The 21642-nt window shown below is 43.0% G+C and overlaps 1 protein-coding gene across 1 annotated transcript in view; it reads left to right on the forward strand.

The window, feature by feature from the left end:
• The window catches only part of C2H12orf75 (chromosome 2 C12orf75 homolog), a 43852-nt gene that overhangs the window by 19376 nt on the left and 2834 nt on the right, over window positions 1-21642 (forward strand). The window contains exons 2-4 of the mRNA XM_066591453.1: window positions 16423-16447; window positions 19538-19573; window positions 20227-20300. Of these exons, the coding sequence (XP_066447550.1) occupies window positions 16423-16447; window positions 19538-19573; window positions 20227-20300 (135 nt within the window). The remainder of the gene's footprint in view (window positions 1-16422; window positions 16448-19537; window positions 19574-20226; window positions 20301-21642) is intronic.

A 21642-nucleotide genomic window follows, 5' to 3' on the forward strand; every position in this document is an offset into this window, starting at 1 on the left:
GTAAATTAAGGCGGCTGCTGTATGCGGGAGCGCTGGCATCTGCATACAGCTGCTTTGTTCTGAGCTATCAGTTGGTATCCCGCTGAGCTGATGGTTCCAAGAACAGCAGGAGCACTGACAGCTGCTTTGTTCTCGGAGCTGTCACTGAGAGCTCAGAGTGGGATACCAGCTGAAAGACTGGTATCAGCAGTATCCTGCTGAGAACTCTGCGTGCGGTGCTGATAAGTTATCGCTGACCTGTAGCTTGCTAAGTCAGCATAAACAAATAGTGCACGCTGGCCGCGCATTTAGACACTATTATTGCTCAAAAGATGGCTTTTGAGCGATAATCGTTGTCTAAATGGGCCTTTATTTAAAAGTCAAAATCATACAGAAATGCAAACTATAATACACGCAGTCGTACCATTCTTGTCTTTATTGAGAAAACCTCCACAGTGCATAGAGAAGCCTTGAATTTAATAATTTTTAGATCCCTTTAGCGTCAATCTCTTCCACTTATCTGTGGCTGCAAATAAGACTTGTATAACTTTGAGAAACATTTTAGACCATTCCTTCCTGCAAGTGTTTCAATTCATCAATATTTCTGTGATGCCTTGTATGCACAGCCCTCTTCAGGTCCTGTCAAAGGGGTTCTCCACTCCTATAATGACACTATTCTCAGAATTGCTCATCAATACTAGATCAGTGGATGCTAGTCACCTGGCACCTAGAATGGTGCTACAGCGCTCACATCGACTTCCTAGTGGAACCTTTTAGCATAAATGTGTAACTGTTTTGGAGGAAAAAGAACATTGCTCATCAACATCCATATCTTATCCCAGCTGTGAAACTTAGTTGAGGAAACCTCATGGTTTAGCTTGCGATCACTGAGTTATGATACATTTTAAGATATAAGGAGGCAGCAGTCCATAACATCAAGCTGAATGGGTGTTGGGTGATGCAACAAGACAATGGCACAGGCTCTATTCACATCTGCGTTGCAGGCTCCGCTCAGCCTCTGGCACAGATTCATTTGGTAAAGCAGACATGACAGGAGCTAGCGAACCTCATTAGTCAGTAGGGTTCATCTGGCACCGTGAGGTCTATCATAGAAATGGAAGAAAGCTGGATCTGTCCTATGACACAAGTAAAGAACAAAGTAAAATGGTAATCGAAGCATGGCCTAAACTGGCTGAATAGTTTAAAAAGAGGAAGATTTGCTTGAATGGCCAAGTCGCTCCTCATCTTAAGGGGGTTGTCTCACGCCGAAACGGGTTTTTTTTTTTTTATTCAATAGGCCCCCCGTTCGGCGCGAGACAAACCCAAGGGATGGGTTAAAAAAAAAAAAGTTTATTACTTACCCGAATCCCCGCGCTGCGGCGACTTCTTTCTTCCTTTACCAAGATGGCCGACGGGATCTTCACCCACGATGCACCGCAGGTCTTCTCCCATGGTGCACCGTGGGCTCTGTGCGGTCCATTGCCGATTCCAGCCTCCTGATTGGCTGGAATCGGCACACGTGACGGGGCGGAGCTACGAGGACCAGCTCTCCGGCACGAGCGGCCCCATTCACCACGGAGAAGACCGGACTGCGCAAGCGCGTCTAAAAACGCCAGAAGACAGTGAATTTAGACGGATCCATGGCGACGGGGACGCTAGCAACGGAGCAGGTAAGTGAATAACTTCTGTATGGCTCATAATTAATGCACGATGTATATTACAAAGTGCATTAATATGGCCATACAGAAGTGCTGAACCCCACTTGATTTCACGAGACAACCCCTTTAAGGCTGCCTGCAGACGGCCGGGTCGGACCCGGCAGCAAGAATTCTCGCCGCAGGACACAACCCGAGCGCCTACAGAGAGCACCGCGGACTCGCCTGCTCCCCACAGCTCCGGATCTTTCATGTGCTGGCTGCCGGGCAGCCGGCGCTTGCGCAGACCGGAGCCGGCGGCGGGTGAGTGACATTTCTGTGCGGGGCTCTGCATAGGATTGCGTATGTTAACGCAAACCTATGCAGGCTTTCAGTGGCGGAAATCCCGCCGCGGAATTACCGCCCGTCTGCAGGCGGCCTAACTGTCAAGATGCTGTGGTATAGCTGGAAATGGGCTAGTCATAGATATTTTACATCCTTGCTAGATAGAGCCAGCCATAAACTGAATATACCCTTTAGGCTAAAGCTACACTGACTTTGGCCACCCCCAAGGAACACACTATGGCCCTGCTGCATCACATCCCAATGTAAGTGAATGCAGCCACATTATAACAAAGCTGCCGCAATCCAACAATCCCAATTAATCCAAAACTTATTGCAATTGTCACGTTGCAATCTGAGAAGGTAACTCCATCAGATTGTTGGGTTGCGGCATCTTGAGTCACAATGTAACCTTATTCAGTTACATTGGGCTGTCATGTAGCAGGGCCATAATGTGATCTTTGCCTGGGTGACACGTCATAGCCAGTCACCATCTAGCCCTTGGCTTGCATCCCAAATTGCAAATGATGCAATAAAAATACATGCTTTTTGTATATACTGGATGGTTACATAGTCCCTATGTTTTATTGCATGTCTTGAAAGGTTTCTTTAAAATGCCTTTACAATTCTCATGCTTAACATTTTCAAAGTGATTGTAAAAGCATTGATGTACGGGACCTGGAAATGCCAAGCAATTTCCATGTATTGTGTATGCTTTTACAGTTAATAATCTATCCATTAGGATGGCAACATCTGTGGGGAGTATGTAATCGTGTATGTCCTGAAGGAAATGGTGGATTAATTGGGGCTTCCTTTATGGAAAACGCACTACTCGGAGACGAGTCTAGAAGCTCATTATGTCGTGTGCTGAACAATCATTGGGGCGCTACTTGTAGCTTTCAAAAGACCACTAACTAGTTGCCAAACTAACCACAGAATATTACTGTATTAGGCCTCATGCACGCAGGCACGTACAGATCCCGCAGCGGAATCCTCCCATGCCCACAGGCATGCGCATAAGACAGGTTCTTACCTCTCCGAATCTAGCGTGGGTCTCCTCCATCACAGCTGGATTCTCTTTCTTCAGCACGGCAGATGCGTCTGGGCTTGCCGGCCAATGCGCCCAACACGTTCGCAGTGCTGTTTTTTTTTGTTTTTTTTTAAATCTCCTGCTTTCCTTTGGATCTGCAGCTGCAGGAGGGACTGCTTCCATTGACTTCAATGGAAGCTGTCCCTACGGGATCCATAGGAAAATAAAGCATGCTGCGATTTCTTCTCGTGCATGCGATCCACACGCTGGGAAAAGAATCGCATTTGCATGCTTTTAGCTGCTCTATGGATGGCTTGATTTTTGGATCTCCCGTGCGGGTACCGCAAATCAAATCCGCCTGTGTGCATGAGGCCTTACAGACTGAAATATCCAAGAAGTCCAAACACCCCTGTTAAAATGACAAAGATGAATCCTTTCAGATTTATTTCTACCCATTATTTGTCTAATTCCACTGCAAAACAAACTGAAATATTTTAGGGTGGGGAAAAAAAACTTAAATGTAGTTGCATTAATATACACACCCTAAATCTTTGTCCACTCCTTTGCAAAAGCACTCGAATTCTGTCAGATTATGAGGGCATCTTGCAGGGACATAATTAGCTCAGGCCAAAGTGCAAAAGTTCAGCTCAGTAAACACCGCCAACTACCACACCCGTACCCATACCTAAACTGCTCTGCATACAGCTGCAAAACAAATTTACATACATGTTCTAGCCCCTTGGCATAAGCTTTGCAAACATGAATGACTTCCTGGACAACGTGAAAATATGTTGGTAGCCACTTAGGCTGTGTTCATGGGGTTTTTTTTTTTTGTCTTGCATTTTTCAACCCTAATTTAAGGCTGGATTCACACGAACGTATATCGGCTGTGTTTTCACGCACAGCCGGTATACGTCGTCCTCATCTGCAGGGAGGAGGGTGGAAGAGCCAGGAGCAGGAACGGAGCTCCCGCCCCCTCTCTGCCTCCTCTCTGCCCCTCTGCACTATTTGCAATGCGGAGATGGGGGAGGGGCTAATTCTCTGAACTTAGCCCCGCCCTGTCCCGCCTCCTTTCATTGTAAATAGTGGAGAGGGGGCTGGAGCTCAGTTCCTGCTTCTGGCTCTTTCATCCCCCTTCCCCCGCAGATGAGGACGACTTATATCGGCTCGGTGTGAAAACCGAGCCGATATACGTTCATGTGAATCCAGCCTAACACTCACAAAAACTGCATGCGGTGTTCAAAAACTACATGCGTTTTTGAAACTGCATATACTATTAAAAACAGCATGTGGCTTTAAACAATGCATACAGTTTGGAATTATGGCTAAAAAATTCAATCTTGGTCTCATCAGACCATAGCATGTTCTCCCAAATACTTTTTGCAGTCTTGAATTAAGTTTTGACAAAACATAGCCAGGCTTGGATATTTTTCTTAGTAAAGGCTCCCATCTTGCCCCCCACCTTACCCCCACAGCCCAGAGATATGAAGAATACTGGAGATGGTTATTACATGCACTACACAACCAGTAGTTGCCTGAAAATCCTACAGCTCCTCTAATGTTGCTGTAGGCCTCCTGTCAGTCTCACAGACCAATTTTCTTCTGGTCATCAATTTCTGAGGGACGTCCAGTTCTTGGGTTAATGTCACTGTTGTGCCAAACTTGCTCCTCTACTTGATGACCGTGTTTTCCATGGTATGTGTTCCCTTGGAAAACTTTCTTTTTTTGGTCTCCTTGTCCTGACTGCTGTAAGCTCTTTACGGCTTTTGCTGAAATACTAAGAAAATGTCAGGAAAATGCTACTAGAAGAGCTAAACTTTATATGGGGAAAATCCGAATCTCTGTAAATCATGGCAGCGGAGTGCTGGCTACTAGTTAACATGAGTTTAAATGTGATTAGTTAATTCTGGACATAACCACATCCCCAAATATAAGCGGGTGTTCACAATTGCGCAACCACATTATTTTAGTTTTTATTTATTTTATTTTCCACCCCAAAAGATTTCAGTTTGTTTTTCTGTAGAATTGCACAGATAACGGGTCCTCTTAAAGGTGAAAATAGATCTATCTAGAATGATTCATCTTTGTTGGATTTTAGCATGACCTTTTAACAGGGGTGTTTGGACTTCTTATATGCATTGTACAGCTGAAAGGAGATTGTAGAATGGTCTAAGAGCAGATTTCGATTGCTGAAGCGCCAACCCCCACTGAGTAAGTGCGCTCTTTACATACCAGTTGTTTGCCTCGTGAAGGCAAGATGTTCCTCTTGTAGACAATGAGATTTTTTTATAGCCAGCATTCATCTCCTCATGTGTTTGCATCTCTTCATTCGGGCAATCCATATGTTTTTCTAATCTTGGGTCAAGTTTAGTTGAACGAGGTCTTGTTTCTTCAGGGATTAGTTCTATGTAATCTTGCGATATTTGGGTTGATTTTTAGTAATGTTTAATAGTATAACAGCGTAAAAACATTAAATTGTTTTTATGTAAAAAGGAAACTTAACTTACGGCTACATTTACACCAGTGATTTTTTTTTTTGACCAGTTTTATTGCACAGAAGTCAGAAGGCATCGGTAAGCTTTCAGCTTTCATCCATTTAAAATGTGGTTGTACCTCTACAATGAATGTGGCTCAGTGGTTAGCACTGTCGCCTAGCTATGATGCGGTCCTAGGTTCAAACCTCATCAAAGGCAACATCACCTTAAACCTCCATGAAGCTTGGTTAGATTTTAACCTATACCTCCAGCACTGCTTAAGGGCGATAACTGTATGGAGTTGTTCAAAGTCTATGTTGCCCTGGATGAGATTTGAACCTAGGACCCCCACATTGCAAATCAACAGTGCTAACCATGAAGCCACATTCTGGAAATCAAAAACACATTGCCCCAACATTTTCTTTGAAGACTGAAAGGTGTTCTTTCCATTTTGCTGTTTCCACAACGGAACAGCAAAACGAAAATGAAAACGTGGGTGTGAACTAGCCCCAAGTCAGCCAAACAAACCACACTTTAATTACAAAAATAACAATGTAATATAAGTAAAATAATAGTATCATTGTCCGCAAGAAATCAGATCTCTCAATAGCAAGGGTCTCTTTGGTGAAATGTAAGGAACTTTTTTGAATTTGCACAAACCTGGCAAGCTTCTGGCTCGTATGATCTGGAAGCAATAGCCAGGTACATTTGTTCCTTACATCCTCTAGCTCTAGTACCCCCAAACCAGACTGCAGAAAAATTTGGAGACTAGTAGAGATCCTTATACAATCTTCACAAGCCCTTATACAATCTTCACAAGGATTCTGAAAGAACAATTGCTAAGGAAAAGCTTTATAATCTAACATCTGGAATGGGCCACTTTTCTGGAGTCTTGATCAGTACTTGAATTGCCCATCAATGATGATGCCTTTGTAGTATTATAAAAATTTATAATATTCCATGCAAACACGCTTTGTTGGCATTTAACTCTGATCTCTGGAGGTTCTATACCTTTTTTTTTTCCAACCCCTCCCCCCCCCCCCCCCCCCCACCTTAAAAAAATAAATAAATAAAAATAAATCGTAACTCCTTTATTTATCCATTGACATCGCTGTATGAAGGTTTGTTTTTCGTGGGACAAGTTCTATTTTTTAATGGTGATATTTAATGTACCATATAATGTACTGAAAAACTTTTTAAAAATTCTAGCTTTTACTGGGGCAAGAATAGTCCAAAATGAATTTGTAGAACCTCGTCACTGTTTTGGACCTTAAAACATAACTTAATAATCTAACATGAATACGAAAACTAACATAGTACAGAAACTTAAAGGGGTTGTCCCGCGAAAGCAAGTGGGGGTATACACTTCTGTATGGCCATATTAATGCACTTTGTAATATACATCGTGCATTAAATATGAGCCAAACAGAAGTTATTCACTTACCTGCTCCGTTGCTAGCGTCCCCGTCGCCATGGTGCCGTCTAATTTTCAGCGTCTAATCGCCGGATTAGACGCGCTTGCGCAGTCCGGTCTTCTTCTTTTCTGAATGGGGCCGCTCATGCCGGAGAGCGGCTCCTCGTAGCTCCGCCCCGTCACGTGCCGATTCCAGCCAATCAGGAGGCTGGAATCGGCAATGGACCGCACAGAAGCCCTGCGGTCCACTGAGGGTGAAGATCCCGGCGGCCATCTTCACCAGGTAAGTAAGAAGTCACCGGAGTGCGGGGATTCAGGTAAGCACTACCCGGTTTTATTTTTTAACCCCTGCATCGGGTTTGTCTCGTGCCGAACGGGGGGGGCTATTGAAAAAAAAAAATAGGGTCATTTGTGGGGGTATCTATCACCTATGAGCCTTTGTAATCTTGGCTTGGTGCCGGAAAATAAAGTGTTCCTTAAAATGCTGAAAATCAATGTTAAATTTGCACGTCTCTTAAATGGTTAAAAAACCTGAACTTTTTCTAATGTGCACCCAGAATAAAGTAAACAGATGGAAATATATATCTTATCAAGAATTTGTACAGTATGTTTGCACATATTTGAGATATTGCAGTTGAAAATGTGAAAAAATGCAATTTTTTTCAACATTTTCCCAATTTTGGCGCTTTTAATAAATATACACAAATTCTATCGACTATTTTCACCACCTAAATGAAGTACAATATGTGGCGAAAAAACAATGTCAGAATCACTTGGATATGCAAAGCTTTACGGAGTTATGCTATGTCAAAGTGACACATGTCAGATTTCCAAAATTTGGTCTCGTCATTAAGGCGCAAACAGGCTTGGTCACTAAGGGGTTAAATATCCTCTATCTGTTCAGCTCAATAGCTATAGCCCCATTGTATGTATTTTTGGGGGGATATTTACTGAGGCCCCTCACTGACAGACTGCTCGATTCTGAGCACTGCCTACGTGTGAAAATTTAAATATTCTTTCAGATAACTGCTCTTTTTAAGTTTCAATCTCAATAGTAGAGCTGTCAAGATGGTCAATCTACTAACTTCCCACACATGATGGGGCATTAGCAGCAAGACCAATATAATAAATAAAATTGATAGAGAGGAGCAACAGACCAACAGCCTTGATGGTAGGCTAATGGTATCCCCCCAAAAAATTCTAAGTGGAGTAAAATTTAAAAATGACATTCCGCCATCTTTCAGTGTGTCTTGTTTCTATCGCGCACAAACTGCAACAAAAACATAACTTTATTATATGGGTCAGTACGACTGCTAAGATACAAAACTTGTTGTTTTAGACATTTAATTTTTCAAAATTTTCTGCTTATCTTCTGCGCGCAATGACTTTCATTTGTCCTTCAACGTAGTCGGGATGTCGTGTAGTTTACGTTGGTACCAATTCGGAATACATGTGACTTTTTGATCGCTTTTTATTGCATTTTTTTCTGGGAGACGATAACTAAAAGTGCATTTCTGGCATTCTTTATTTACTTTATTTTGGGGGTAAATAATGCACGACTTTGATAGCTCGGACTTTTACCAATGCGGCGATACCAGATATTTTTCTCTTAGGATTTAGATTTTTTTTATTAGAATTATGGCAAGAGGGGTGATTTATACTTTTTTTTACAATTAATAAAACAAGTTATTAATCATTTACACTTATTTTCACTTTTCTTTTATGCCCCCCTGAGGACTACAACATGCGCTCCTGCAGTATGACGTAATGCTACAGCATTACATCATACTGTGATTTGACAGGCAGTCTATCAAGCCACCCCAAGAGGATGGCTTGATAGGCAGTCTCCTAAGTCAGCCCTGGGGCCTTTCAGAAGGTCCCCGGTTGCGATGACATCTGAAAGGGACCCCCGAACATCGTGTGGTCGATTGCAGCTATTGCCCATGGGTGTCGGCTGTAATACACAGCTGGCACCTGTGCTGTATGAAAAGGTCGCCCCACGACCTCTCTTCATACATGCCCCGACGCTCCAGGATGTAAATATACATCCTGGAGCAGGAAGGGGTTAAAGAACAGAAAGACCTATCATTGTGTCAAAAGTTCCGTCCCATATCCCTGTTGAATGTGGGTCTTAAACGTGTTTGAAAAAGTATTGGCTGAGATGATCCCCTTATCTTAATGAGGACATAAATGGAGATCAGGTAGGATTCATGCGTGTGGTAATACTACCAGAGCTACCAGCTTAATTTACCAAACATTTACCGAATGCCCACGGGCAGATTTGATTCGCTATAGAATTACGTCATACTGCATTCTGACAGGCAGTCTATCAAGCCACCCCAAGGGGACAGCTTGATGGGCAGTCTGCTAAGGCAGCCCTGGGGCCTTTCTAAAGGCCCCCGGCTGCCATGACACCTGCACAGCTCCCCCGATCTCACCGCGGGGGGGATTTAAATGGTTAATAGCCGCGATCGGCTGAACGGCTGATCGCGGCTATTGCCCGCGGGTGTCGGCTGTATTAAACAGCTGACGCCCACGCTGCATGCAGAGAGGTCGTCCCGTGACCTCACTGCATGCATACGCTGCTGCTCCATGACATACCTATACGTCATGGAGTGGGAAGGGGTTAATGTGGGCAGGAAAAACTGACATCATTTGGACATGATTGTGGTTTTTTTTTTTTTGGTGCACAATTAAAATACCTAGTGCGTGCGCAAAAAAATCATCTAAAACTCAAGCTCAGATTGCAAACCTCTTGTGTGTAAATGTGGTTACGCCAGTGATAACAAGGCCTTATGCTCACCTCCCCCAGTATTACTGCTGAAAGACGTCGCTCATGGCCGATATTGTCCTGCAAGTAATGTCTGTGCCCAAGACGGCGCTTGCACAGAAAACCATTTATTTGAATGGGTTCATTCACACTAGTGATTTTTCACTCAGACTAATGGTGTGAGTTTGAAAAATTTTTGCATGTCCTATTTTTGTGTGAGTCTCACGTGAGAATGGGACATGTAACAACATATGGCCTTACTGGGGAATATTTTAATTAGATGAGCAAAGATAGAAAAGCCTGTGGAGCCTTTTAAAAAATTCTGCCGGTGTCTATAAATGTAGGCCAGTGGGGCAACACACAAAGGGACCTCCATGTTGCTTTGTCCTCAGTATTTCGTGGAGTCAGAATATCTGACGCCTTTACAACTGTTCCAAATTCCACTGAATCACTTTCCTAGAGTATAGATGTAATTACTTCCTTCACTCAGAAGTCAGGCCATCTACCACTAGGCTCTGCCAGTGATGGATGGCAACCTTCATGTTGGCACCTGCTGAGGTGCCCATAACCTTTAATTTATCATAGGATAACAGTCTGCACTGAACCATCTAAGTTATTAACCCCTTGGTGACTGCCGATATGCCTTTTGACAGTCTGTATTGGCGGTCTATGTATGAAGAAAGATGGTGCAGCGAGATGAGATCACAGTGAGCTGTGCAGGTGCCATGGCAGAATGCCTATCAAGCCATGCCCGTGGGGTGGCTTGATAGAATGTCTGCCTGATAGCAGTATGATGTAATGCTATGGCATTACATCATACTGTAGAAGCGATCAAAGCATTGCAAGTTGTCCCCTGGGGGGGGGGGGCTAAAAAAAAAGGTGAAAGATCAAAGGTTTTACTAACTATTAAACATAAGTTGAAGAAAAACTTTTTGCCATATTTATAATAAATCTAAATAATAAAATAAATACATACTTGGTATCGCTGCGCCCATAAAAGAATGCACTTTTTAAATGTCTCCTAGAAAAAATGCAATAAAAAGCGATCAGTCATATTTCAAAATGGTACCAATGCAAAGTACAGGACGTCCCTTTAAAAAATGAGCCCTTGCAGAACTATGTTGATGTAAAAGTAAAGCTATTGCACGAAGATGGTAACAGAAAATGATTTTAAAAAAATTAAATATCTTTGAAAAAAAAAAAACTAGTACAGAAAAAAAGCTAGATGTTTGGTATCGTAGTAATCTTACTGACCCGTAGAATAAAGTTGTAATTTTGTTGCAGTTTTTGCGCCGTAGAAAGAAAGTTGGAATTACCTTTTCTTTTCCATTTTCTCCACTTAAAATTTTTAAAAACGTTTTCAGTACATTATATGGTACATTAAATGGCACCATTGAAAAATACAACTCGTCCTGCAAAAAACAAGCCCTCATACAGCGACGTACATGGATAAATAAAGGAGTTACAAAGCCTTTTTTTTCTTTAACCAAAATGGTTGATGCAAGATTTGTGTAAAATCCCATAACTTACAGCTGAAGGTCAGCACTTTGACCCTCTGATCCTGGACAAACAGATGGCTGCACCACTTCTCTAACTACCTGATGTACATTTTACATGGCGATCTGACTGGCCAGCACTGCTGACGTGGGCAGAATTGGTTAATCGAAAACGATGCAATAGTTTACTTCGCTCGGGCAGTCGGTTTAAATGCAAAAAAATAACCACAATTTAGCAGGATCATTCCAGTGAATGAAAACCACCGAACAATTAGTGAATAAGGCAGCTATGATTTTCCTGTTTGCATGAAATAAATTAAAGTGAGCAAAGCATTGTTTAGTCACGGTATTATTGTATCTTGACGCCACCAGGAAGTCCTGGTGGAGTCAAGATTGACAGGGAGGGGAGGGGGGCACGTTGACACCCCCTGTACCTGATTCAGGTTTGGGAAGTCCACAAAACATCTTTTGAAAAGGCATACAGCAGTGGCGGCTTGCACCCCACAAGGAGGAAGCGCAGTCATTGAAGCGCAGGGCTGCGTCGGCACCAGGGACTGCAAAAGGGCATAAAGCGGAGTGCAAAGCTGCCCTTCTACTTTAATAGCCGCAGCTTTCAGAGCTGTGAGCGGTGGTGCGGCGCCGCCACTAACCCTACAGCACCTAAGCATGGCCGGGACGGAGCCTCTAGATGCAGCGGGGGAGCTGTGGTCACACATCACTGAGGTGGCGCCCAGCACTGACCTGAAACCATAGAGGCAGCGGCTGGAACACGGCCTCCACATTGAATGGCAGTGGGGGACTGGCAGTCAGGGATTACAGAGCCGGCGGCTGCCACCTACATCACAGTACAGACAGCAGCCGTGACCGAGCCTTGACCTCCATGGGGGAATGGGTGGTGTGATCACACTCGGCAATGCAGCGTGTCTATTGCTTTTGGCAGCCCCTGTATGCTTCGGGTGAGGCTAAGCTTGCTTCTTAGCCTTACATTATTGCATGTAAATGCAGCCATGTTACAGGGCTGACATGGCAGCATTTGCAGCTAATCATGTAAGCTCCTAGGTTTAAGGCACTAAGGTCCTATCGGGAGCAAGGGGTGTGAGGGGGGCATTCCTATTGTCAAACCCCTAGCTTCCGGTGGCATCAAGGTACAATAATACCTTGACCATGTTTACCCTGAGTGACCGTTCTGTGGGGGGGGGGGTTGTAAAACCACTGATGCATATTAACTATGAACGCACAATGTGCATAAGGTAATGAAGTAGTGTCCACAACAGGGGCGGTCGCTTTAAATGACATATTGATGGCTTTGGTTCAGATCATTGTGGTGTACAGAGGCTGAATTTATGAAAACTCTTATTCAACTACCTAACCAACTGTATTATGGCGGAGGCAGTAGTAAGACTCTACTGCAGTAGTATGTAGACTTCCCGTCATTTTCTGCAGTAAGATGACTTTGCCTGACTATTTTGCCTAACCTTCCTTCACCAGGCACTGCACTCTTTGCATAGATTTTGAAGTTTACAAAAGACCACCAACTGACCACAATGTCTGCTGTATTGGTTTAGTTTTCGACTTTTCTGTTTTATTTAGGATCCGTTTAATGTTGGTTCTCCCGATAGCCCTACTTATTTTCTGTACCTTAGTTTGAGGAGTTGCTTCAGTGCATTGTAAACCTGCTGCCTTGCACTCTGCTCCCTTTCGGAGTTCACTGGGGTTCATGGACACATCTAGCAGCTGCTATCCCGTCGTGCCGATCTGTATGAAAAGGGAGCCCAGATATTTTTCTTTTGAGTTTTCCCCTTTTTGTAAGTGCTTCAGCAGCTGTAGTTTTATGCAGTTCTGTGCTCCAGTTTCTACAAAACATGATATCGTAAGGACTGCAGTCCTTTGTCTTGAAGAGTAAAAATGATTAATATCTGTTAATTGTGGACAGAAATTCCTTGCTCTTTAAAGTGCTATGGCAGCTGAAGTGGTTATGTAGAATATACCCTATCAGAAAATTGGGAGTTCAGACCTCTTGTGTTAAAAAAAGAAAAAAAAAGCACCTGTGCTTTTCTACGGTAACAGAACAGTTTTCGGCCACTACTTATATAGTATGTGACACCCCTATTTATGTAGTTCAGCCACATCCAGTGCATAAACCTATACTCGGCCATGCAGTCTCCATAGATACACTGGTAGCATAGGTTATATTGAATATCTAAATGAGCGCTCTTATGCCTGCGACGACCTGATCGGCGGTCCCCCCTCCGGTTAGTACTTCATCTTCCCACATCGCCATAGAATTCTATGGGCAGCTTGAGACAATGACCCCTTCCTGTAATGCTTTGGTGTGTTACTCGAGATGGACAAAATGTGATTGTTCTCAGTAAGAGAAAGCAAGTAATCTTGTACATGTGATACCTTTTTAATGGCTAACTAAAATATGATATAGCGAGCTTTCAAATCTCCTCGCCTGAGGAAGAACCCTAAGTAGGTTCAAAAGCTCGCTATAACATGTATTTTTGTTAGCCATTAAAAGGTATAGCTCTCTATAGCGTTCCCCCCCCCCCCCCCTTGTCCACAAGCGGAGAATCATTGTGATTCTCCGCTTACGGCAAGAAAATCTCAACATGCTGCAATTTGCCGCGATTCTCCACGGTTGGCTGACCGGCGGAGATCCGTCTGCTGGCTCCTGCTCCCGGGCGGCAGCTCCCGTGGCAGATCTCCGCAACGTCTGTTAAACCCCTTAAAGGGGTTGTCCCGCGAAAGCAAGTGGGGTTAAGCACTTCTGTATGGCCATATTAATGCACTTTGTAATATACATCGTGCATTAAATATGAGCCATACAGAAGTTATTCACTTACCTTCCCTGCGCTGGCGTCCTTGTCTCCATGGCTCCGTCTAACTTCAGCGTCTAATCGCCCGATTAGACGCGCTTGCACAGAAGGGTCTTCTCCCTTCTCTTGGCTCCCTCCTGATTGGCTGGAATCGGCACACGTGACGGGGCGGAGCTACGCGATGACGCGTAGAAGGGGACGGAGCCAGAACGCCGCTGCTGCCGAACCGAGCTGAAGGCAGAAGACCCTTCTGCGCAAGCGCATCTAATCGGGCGATTAGACGCTGAAGTTAGATGGAGCCATGGAGACGGGGACGCCAGCGCAGGGAAGGTAAGTGAATAACTTCTGTATGGCTCATATTTAATGCACGATGTACATTACAAAGAGCATTAATATCGCCATACAGAACTGCTTAACCCCACTTGCTTTCGCGAGACAACCCCTTTAATACTACAGAACGTACAGTTACAATATGCACTTTTAGGGTATGTATGGAAGGGGTTCGCAGGGAGATCTTACAGCTGACACCCACCTGCAACAGTTCCAATAAGCCGTGTCACTCATCGGAGCTGTTAACCCTTTAACCATTTAAATCCACTGACCCGTATGCCCGAAGTGTCATGGCAGCCAGGGGCCTTCTGAAAGGCCCCAGGGCTGTCATAGCTGAATGCCTATCAAGCCATCCCCGTGGGGTGGCTAGATAGAATGCCTGTTAGATCGTAGTATAATGTAACGTTATGGCATGAAATCATACTGCAGGAGCGATCAAAGCATCCTATATTCTTTCCTCTGGAGAGTAAAAAACAAAATAAAAAGTATAAAGGTTCATTAGAAAAAAAGGTGAAATTAAAAAAAACACATTTTGCCACATTTATAATATCTAGATGATAAAACAAAAATACATATTTGGTATTGCTGCGCCCGTAAAAGTCTGATCTGTCAAAGTAACACATAATTTACCACGGACGGTGAATGTCGTAAAAAAAATCAATAAAGAACCCCAGAAATGCACTTTTAAAAAAAAATATTTTTTGGTTATCCAGTCTTCAAGAAAAAATGTAATAAACAATCAGTCGTATGTATTCAAAAACCAACGCAAACTACAGGACGTCCAGCACAAAATGATCCCTCGAATAACTAGGTCGACTGAAAAATGGTTATTGCTTTCAGAAAATGGCGACAGAAAAAAAATCCTTGAAAAATAGTACAGCATAAAAAAAGTTTATTGCAGTAATCGTTCTGACCCGCAGGATAAAGTTATGTAAGTTTTGTTGCAGTGTACACATGTAGAAACACGACTCACTCAAAGATGGCGGAATTTTGTTTTTTTCCATTTCATTCCACTTACATTTTTAAAAAAGTTTTCAGTACATTATATGGTACATTAGTTAGTACCATTCAAAAATGAAACTCGTCCAGCAAAAAACAAGCCCTCAAACAGCGACGGCGATGGATAAAGAAGTTATAATTTTTTTAAAAGGGGGGAGGGGGGGATAAAAAACCGAAAATAGAAAAAATAAAAGGCCATGTCCTCAAGGGGTTCAAGCACAAGAATCTTTTTTTAAATAAAGTGACTTTGTATGTTGCTAGTTATCAAATTTGCTGTCCCATAAGCCCAAGTTCAGGGACAACTTTAAGTAACACTGTCATAGAATGTCCCTTTTGTTACAAGTCAGAATTGCCCAAGGCAGAGGAGCTTGCTTAATGCTAATATTGTGAGGTGGAAGAGTCTAGGAGTAACGGCTCAGCCATGAAGTGATACAAACGCAGAGGGGCAGCCTGAAACCCCCTGTCGTCTGTTGCTATACTTGCTCAGGAGTAAGGCTCCTCGTACGTAGCCGTTAATGCAGTAGTAGAATGTCTTGGGACTAGTTTTTAAATGTGCATTCCCTAAGGCCTCATGTCTACGGGCAGATCAGATTCCGCACGCGGGAACCTGCAGCAGAATTCGACCCTGCCCGCAGCCGAGGAGCCTGCGGGTCTTCTACTTGTCCAGGTCTTCCTTTTCTTCCCTGTGGAAGCGCCAGTCGCTGTACATGCTCAGTGAAGTTTGTTTTTTTTTTTTCGTTTTTTTTTAAACTCCTGCTTTCCAGCAAAATCTGTAACCTATCCGTGATTGAATTGCGGAAGGGCCACTGATCGGACAGCTTCTATTGACCTCAATGGAATCCGTCCGTGTGGGATCCGCACTGAGAGCATGCTGCGATCTTATTTATTTTTAAAGTTTCCCCTTTCTCCCCCCCCCCCCCCCCCCCCCTTCCCACCCGGATCAAATCTGCATGTTTTATTTCCCTTGCGGACACCCATGTATCCCTATGGGCGGCTTGCTTTGCCGATCTTCCACGTAGATTCCGAAAATCAGATCTACCCGTGGACTTTGGGGATAACAAAGTAGCAAAAATGACTGATAACTTATGCCAATAGTGATAACACAAAGCAACTAACATATTCCTTTCCCCTCTAGGTCCCAAGAGTCCCAGTAAAGCCACGTGAGTATATAATATGCATATATTATAAGGGCACTGGTTGGGCTTCACATACTGTTCTAAATGAATTTCCTATTCAGATTCTAGATTTTTCAATCACCCACAATGATTTGTAACATTTGGGGATACTTGATTCTTAAGGTAATTTCACATGGGTGAATGCGATATTGGGCTGTGAAACGCTGCCCAATATCGTGCTCGCTAACATGCGATACCCCCGCGGTTGCAAGGAGTTGTGTTTAGAAATATCTCGCAACACTTCAGGGAAGTAGTGAAGGTTTGCTGGCCCCATTGAAAACAATGGGCAATGCGAGGCATTCTGAGGGAAAGCCCAAAAATAGGACATGCTGCAGATTTTGCCGCGCTGTGGGGAAAAAAGGCTCGTGTGTGACTCTATTCAAAAAAATTGGGTTCATATTTGTGAGATTTGTTCCCAGCCCACCCCCCTTCCTCCATGGGGCGATTATTACATGAATTGCTTAAAACCGCAAACTTGGGCCACAGTCATCCCGTGTACAGGAGTCCGCTGACAGGGCACAGAGCGTGGAATCACTCATTTTGTCTGAGTCTCTCGGTTTTTAGCTCGCCTAAAAACCAAGCAACTGTCAGCCTGTGAAAAGTAAAGCCACTCAGTCTTTGCCTGTTTGCTGTGAATTAAAGGCAGGCATGGAAGACCTCTCCAACGTGCTCCATCTCCATTCACTGCATAGCTATCGCTACTGTGTAAAAGCACAGGAGCAACAGTTTGTGTAAAGGGACTTTTAGACTTATTTCCCACAACTCTTTTCAGTATACTGTAATGCAAAAAGAAAAAAACTTTTCTATTCACTGCGCTACACTCCCAACCCAAAAACGTCCTGTGGGAATAAGCTACTATGAATACGTCAATAGTAAACTATACTTTTATTCCCCATATTACACATAACAGATATATTAAAAGCAACGCGTTTCTGCGTCCACTGACGCCTTTATCAAGCTAAAAACAAATCTGTACTGACACTCATATAAATACATACAATAAATACCTTAATCACATGTGTAGATATCCATCTGTTTCCTTCTCGTCGCTCCATGCTGAACGCCGATCCGGCGTGTGCAGATAGAGGGAGGAGTTCCCCAACTCACCGGTCTGCGTCATACGGAGTATCAATGAAGGCTAGACAACAGAAGCGAGACAAGCTTCTGCATACCACGATCCTCATTAGTGAGGACGTGAGACGCAGCGCACAGGGTGGAACGCATGCCGTCCGGACCTGCTGTCAGATGACGCAGACCGGTGAGTTGGGGAACTCCTCCCTCTATCTGCACACGCCGGATCGGCGTTCAGCATGGAGCGACGAGAAGGAAACAGATGAAGGATATCTACACATGTGATTAAGGTATTTATTGTATGTATTTATATGTGTCAGTACAGATTTGTTTTTAGCTTGATAAAGGCGTCAGTGGACGCAGAAACGCGTTGCTTTTAATATATCTGTTATGTGTAATATGGGGAATAAAAGTATAGTTTACTATTGACGTATTCATAGTAGCTTATTCCCACAGGACGTTTTTGGGTTGGGAGTGTAGCGCAGTGAATAGAAAAGTTTTTTTCTTTTTGCATTATTGTTCATTTCCCAATCTGTTCATTGAAACTTTTTGGGGTACTTTTCGGGCTGCTGCTCTCTGGATCAGCTGAGGAGAACTATTGGATTCTTTAGTTTTAGCTGTTCTGGATAATACTCCACCCATCGGCAAAGAAACCCTCTAAAGGTGAACTGGGATTCCCGGTGCAGGTGGGACACAAACTTATGTTTGTTGCCCCGCCTGACACCCGGTAAGTAGAATCCAATTTAGTGCTTATTTTTTCATTTTTGTGATGGCGCTCTCCCTAACTTTTGTTTCAGTATACTGTGGGATTCTGTCTCTGGGTTTTGTCACCGATGCTGAAAACTGCATTGAAACAACCTCTGAACAGAAGCCTTCACTGTCATTAGACATCAGTCCGATGTCCATTGGATGACGGTACTTTTAGTTTCCACTATATTTGTACTACAAAATGGTGTAGAAAAAACTTCTATATGCCAAATGTGGCAAAATGAATGAACCCTTGTAGCCACACATGTAGTTAAGTGATCATTTGCTTAGATTTCCATTACTGATGATCTGATGGAACATTCTGTTCAGCACTAAAGGGGTTTGAACCCTCAATAGTCCAGGAAATTGGTGGTTCGAGATTAGAATCCACCAATGTGATCTTGCATGTATCTATGACATAATTTTGACTAGCTATCCCCATTATGTTAAAGCATACCTGTACTTTCAGGTGACTTCAGAATAAGGCAGTGATGTTCCTAATGGGTACATAATATCTGGCCATTACACGACTTGTATCCTGCATTTATCAGCAGGTCTCTCTTGTAGGCTATAGTTCTAATGGCCAGTTTTCTCTGCTCTCTACTCCAGAGTGGATGGAAACTACAGTGCCTGCCATGATGTCTTCCATACACTGCACACACAAGGAGATCCTGCTCCTTATCTTGCATATCAAGAAATACCACAGAGGGCATAAGACAGTAATGAGATGTGCTGGTGAGAGTACAGTAATAGCAGTCTCTCTGTACTCATCACTATCTGAAGCTGCATCGTCCTCCTCTCCCTGCATTCCCCATGGATTTCTATGGGCAGCAGCTGTAAACTGATCTCTCAGTAAAGGTGAAAATTCTTCACTCTCAACTCCTAAAAGAGCCTTGTGTGGCGCAGAGTGTTAAGGCAGAAGAATGCTCTTGTTCATGACCTAAAAAGTTCAATCCCCGCGTGGTTCAGGAAGCCAGCTCAAGGTTGACTCAGCCGTCCATCCTTCTGAGGTCTGTAAAATGAGTACCCAGCTTGGTGGGTAATAAAAAAATTAAAAAAATTACCTAAAAGTGCTGTGGAAGAAGTGAGATTAGTGCCAGGGTAAAATATGTTGGCTGAAAAGTGGAGAAAGAAGCATTTTTCTCAATTATAGTACATTGTTTCTTCTCTTCACTTGTCTTATTGATTTATGCAGAGTTTGGCAAAGTGACACTTTTAATGCTGTGTGAAAATTGCTGTAATCCTCTTGCTTTACAGGTCGGATGACGCCACGTCTCAAGATGACAAACACAGGTATTTGATCTAGTCATTTTAAGCTTTCCAATTCTGTTTACATAGTAATGGCAAATATGGCATAATGAACCATTCTAGTAAGGTCTCATGCCCATGGGGAAATTATATTGAATCCGCACAGTTCTCTCGCGCGTGAAATCCGCATCCCATAGGAAAGCATTGACCATTCGCAAGTAATTAAACAGCAGCAGATGGCATTTTAAGTGATTTGCAGAATTCACGCGTGGGGAAAAAAACATGGCATGCTCCTTTTTATGCAGATCTCGTGCAGGTGAGCTCAAATGTCCTCTATCTCAATGGATCTCAAAGACAAAGTGCATCCGCAGCAGAAATCCACGCGGGCCATATTTGTCCCGTGGACATGAGGCCTTACTGTGTATGTACTAAAGTTACCTTGAAAACTTAAAACCGGTAGAAGGGGGAAAAAAGTATAACAATTGACCATAAGCAACCAACCAGGTCAATTTTCAAAGAAGCAATCTGGTTACTATAACCAACAAAAGCAGTTTTTGTGTTAACCAAGGCCATAGAAATGAGTTTATCTTCTGTGAAATGCATTACATAAAGCTGCTCAGCTATGGTATAGTGTATATAATAAAGCATGGTGATATTCTGCTCTCAGTATTAAGTATGTTCCATGTATTTTCTTTGAGGAATTATGGAGGCGTATATGTTGGCCTCCCAACAGAAGCCTTTACTAAATTCAGAGATTCAAAAGGAGCAGCAGGTATGTATCTGAATATTTTTGTTTTATGGTCTCATCAATCTGACAAACACCAACTTGTATAGTATCTGTCTGCTAATATACTATTGAACTCCCATTTTTAAAGTGGTTTTCTGGAACTTTGATATTGATATAATCTAGTTATAACCTATCCTTAGGGTAGGTCTTCAATAGCAGATAAGTGGCATATATTTTATATTCCACAACACTTCCGCTCGATTCGCAACCTGATTGGTTGTTTGGGTTGGCTGATTCACAAACCTGATTGGTTGTTTGGGTTGGCTGATTCACAAACCTCATTGGTTGTTTGGGTTGGCTGATTCACAAACCTGATTGGTTGTTTGGGTTCGGTCAAGCAGAAGTGTTTTGGGATCTAAACATATGCGGAGAGCTGACGCACAGTACCCCCACCGATCAGCTGTTTGAAGAGGTCGTGCTACAGCCTCATCATTGGATACCAGGTGCGGCACCATATATTTGGTGGCAGTGGTGCCTTCACTTGAAGGGAGTTCTGCTGCTTGAAGGCCACGTGATGTCAGACTGAAGAGCCCACCGCACGTGATCCTTCAAACAGTTGATTTGCATGATGGCAGAGAGTTGGACCCCCACTGATTTGATATGGATGACCTATTCTTAGGATAGATCATTGCTATTTTAAGTCTTAGAAAACCCCTTTCATGATAAACTCACAATGGCCTACGATCTGGTCTAGTATATAGATTATTCTCCCACGTTGTCTTCAAATAATTCTCCAGAGAATGGAGCAACTGTCCACAGTATCTTCAGACTAGATTATATCAGGCACTTCTGCAATTTAGCCTTCAAAGCTAACTTTTAACCCCCCAGCAGTTTTGGACAAGCTCTATGTATCCCACTGAAAATTAAAGTAGGACTGTCTGTTTGTCGTAAACTTTAAACTGCTGTAGCTCCGGTTCTATCATGCTTTTCTTCAATATGCTAGGATTCTGGGTTTTAAAATGATACCAAAGGCATATTTGTACTTTGCTGTATCTGTAGCTGAAATACTCATTACTAAACTAGTGAATAATTTGGTTAGTATTACCATACTCTATTCAGTATTACTAAAGTATTGCAGCAATTTATCAGACAAATGCAAATTCCCTTTTAGGGTCTTTAAAATAAAAACTTAAGTGAAAAAGAAAAAAATGGTTTGTAAAATTCCAAAGTATTAAAAATGTTGCCACATATATTATATACAGTCAACGGCATAAAAAAATCTGTAATGCCAGATTGGTCACCCTGCCACTCAAAATAAATAAGTGATCAAATAGTGGTGAGTATCCCATAGCGCCATAATTGGACCAACAAAGCCTACAGCTTGCTT

The sequence above is a fragment of the Eleutherodactylus coqui genome, chromosome 2 (genome assembly GCF_035609145.1).
Source record: "Eleutherodactylus coqui strain aEleCoq1 chromosome 2, aEleCoq1.hap1, whole genome shotgun sequence".
Lineage (NCBI taxonomy): Eukaryota > Metazoa > Chordata > Amphibia > Anura > Eleutherodactylidae > Eleutherodactylus > Eleutherodactylus coqui.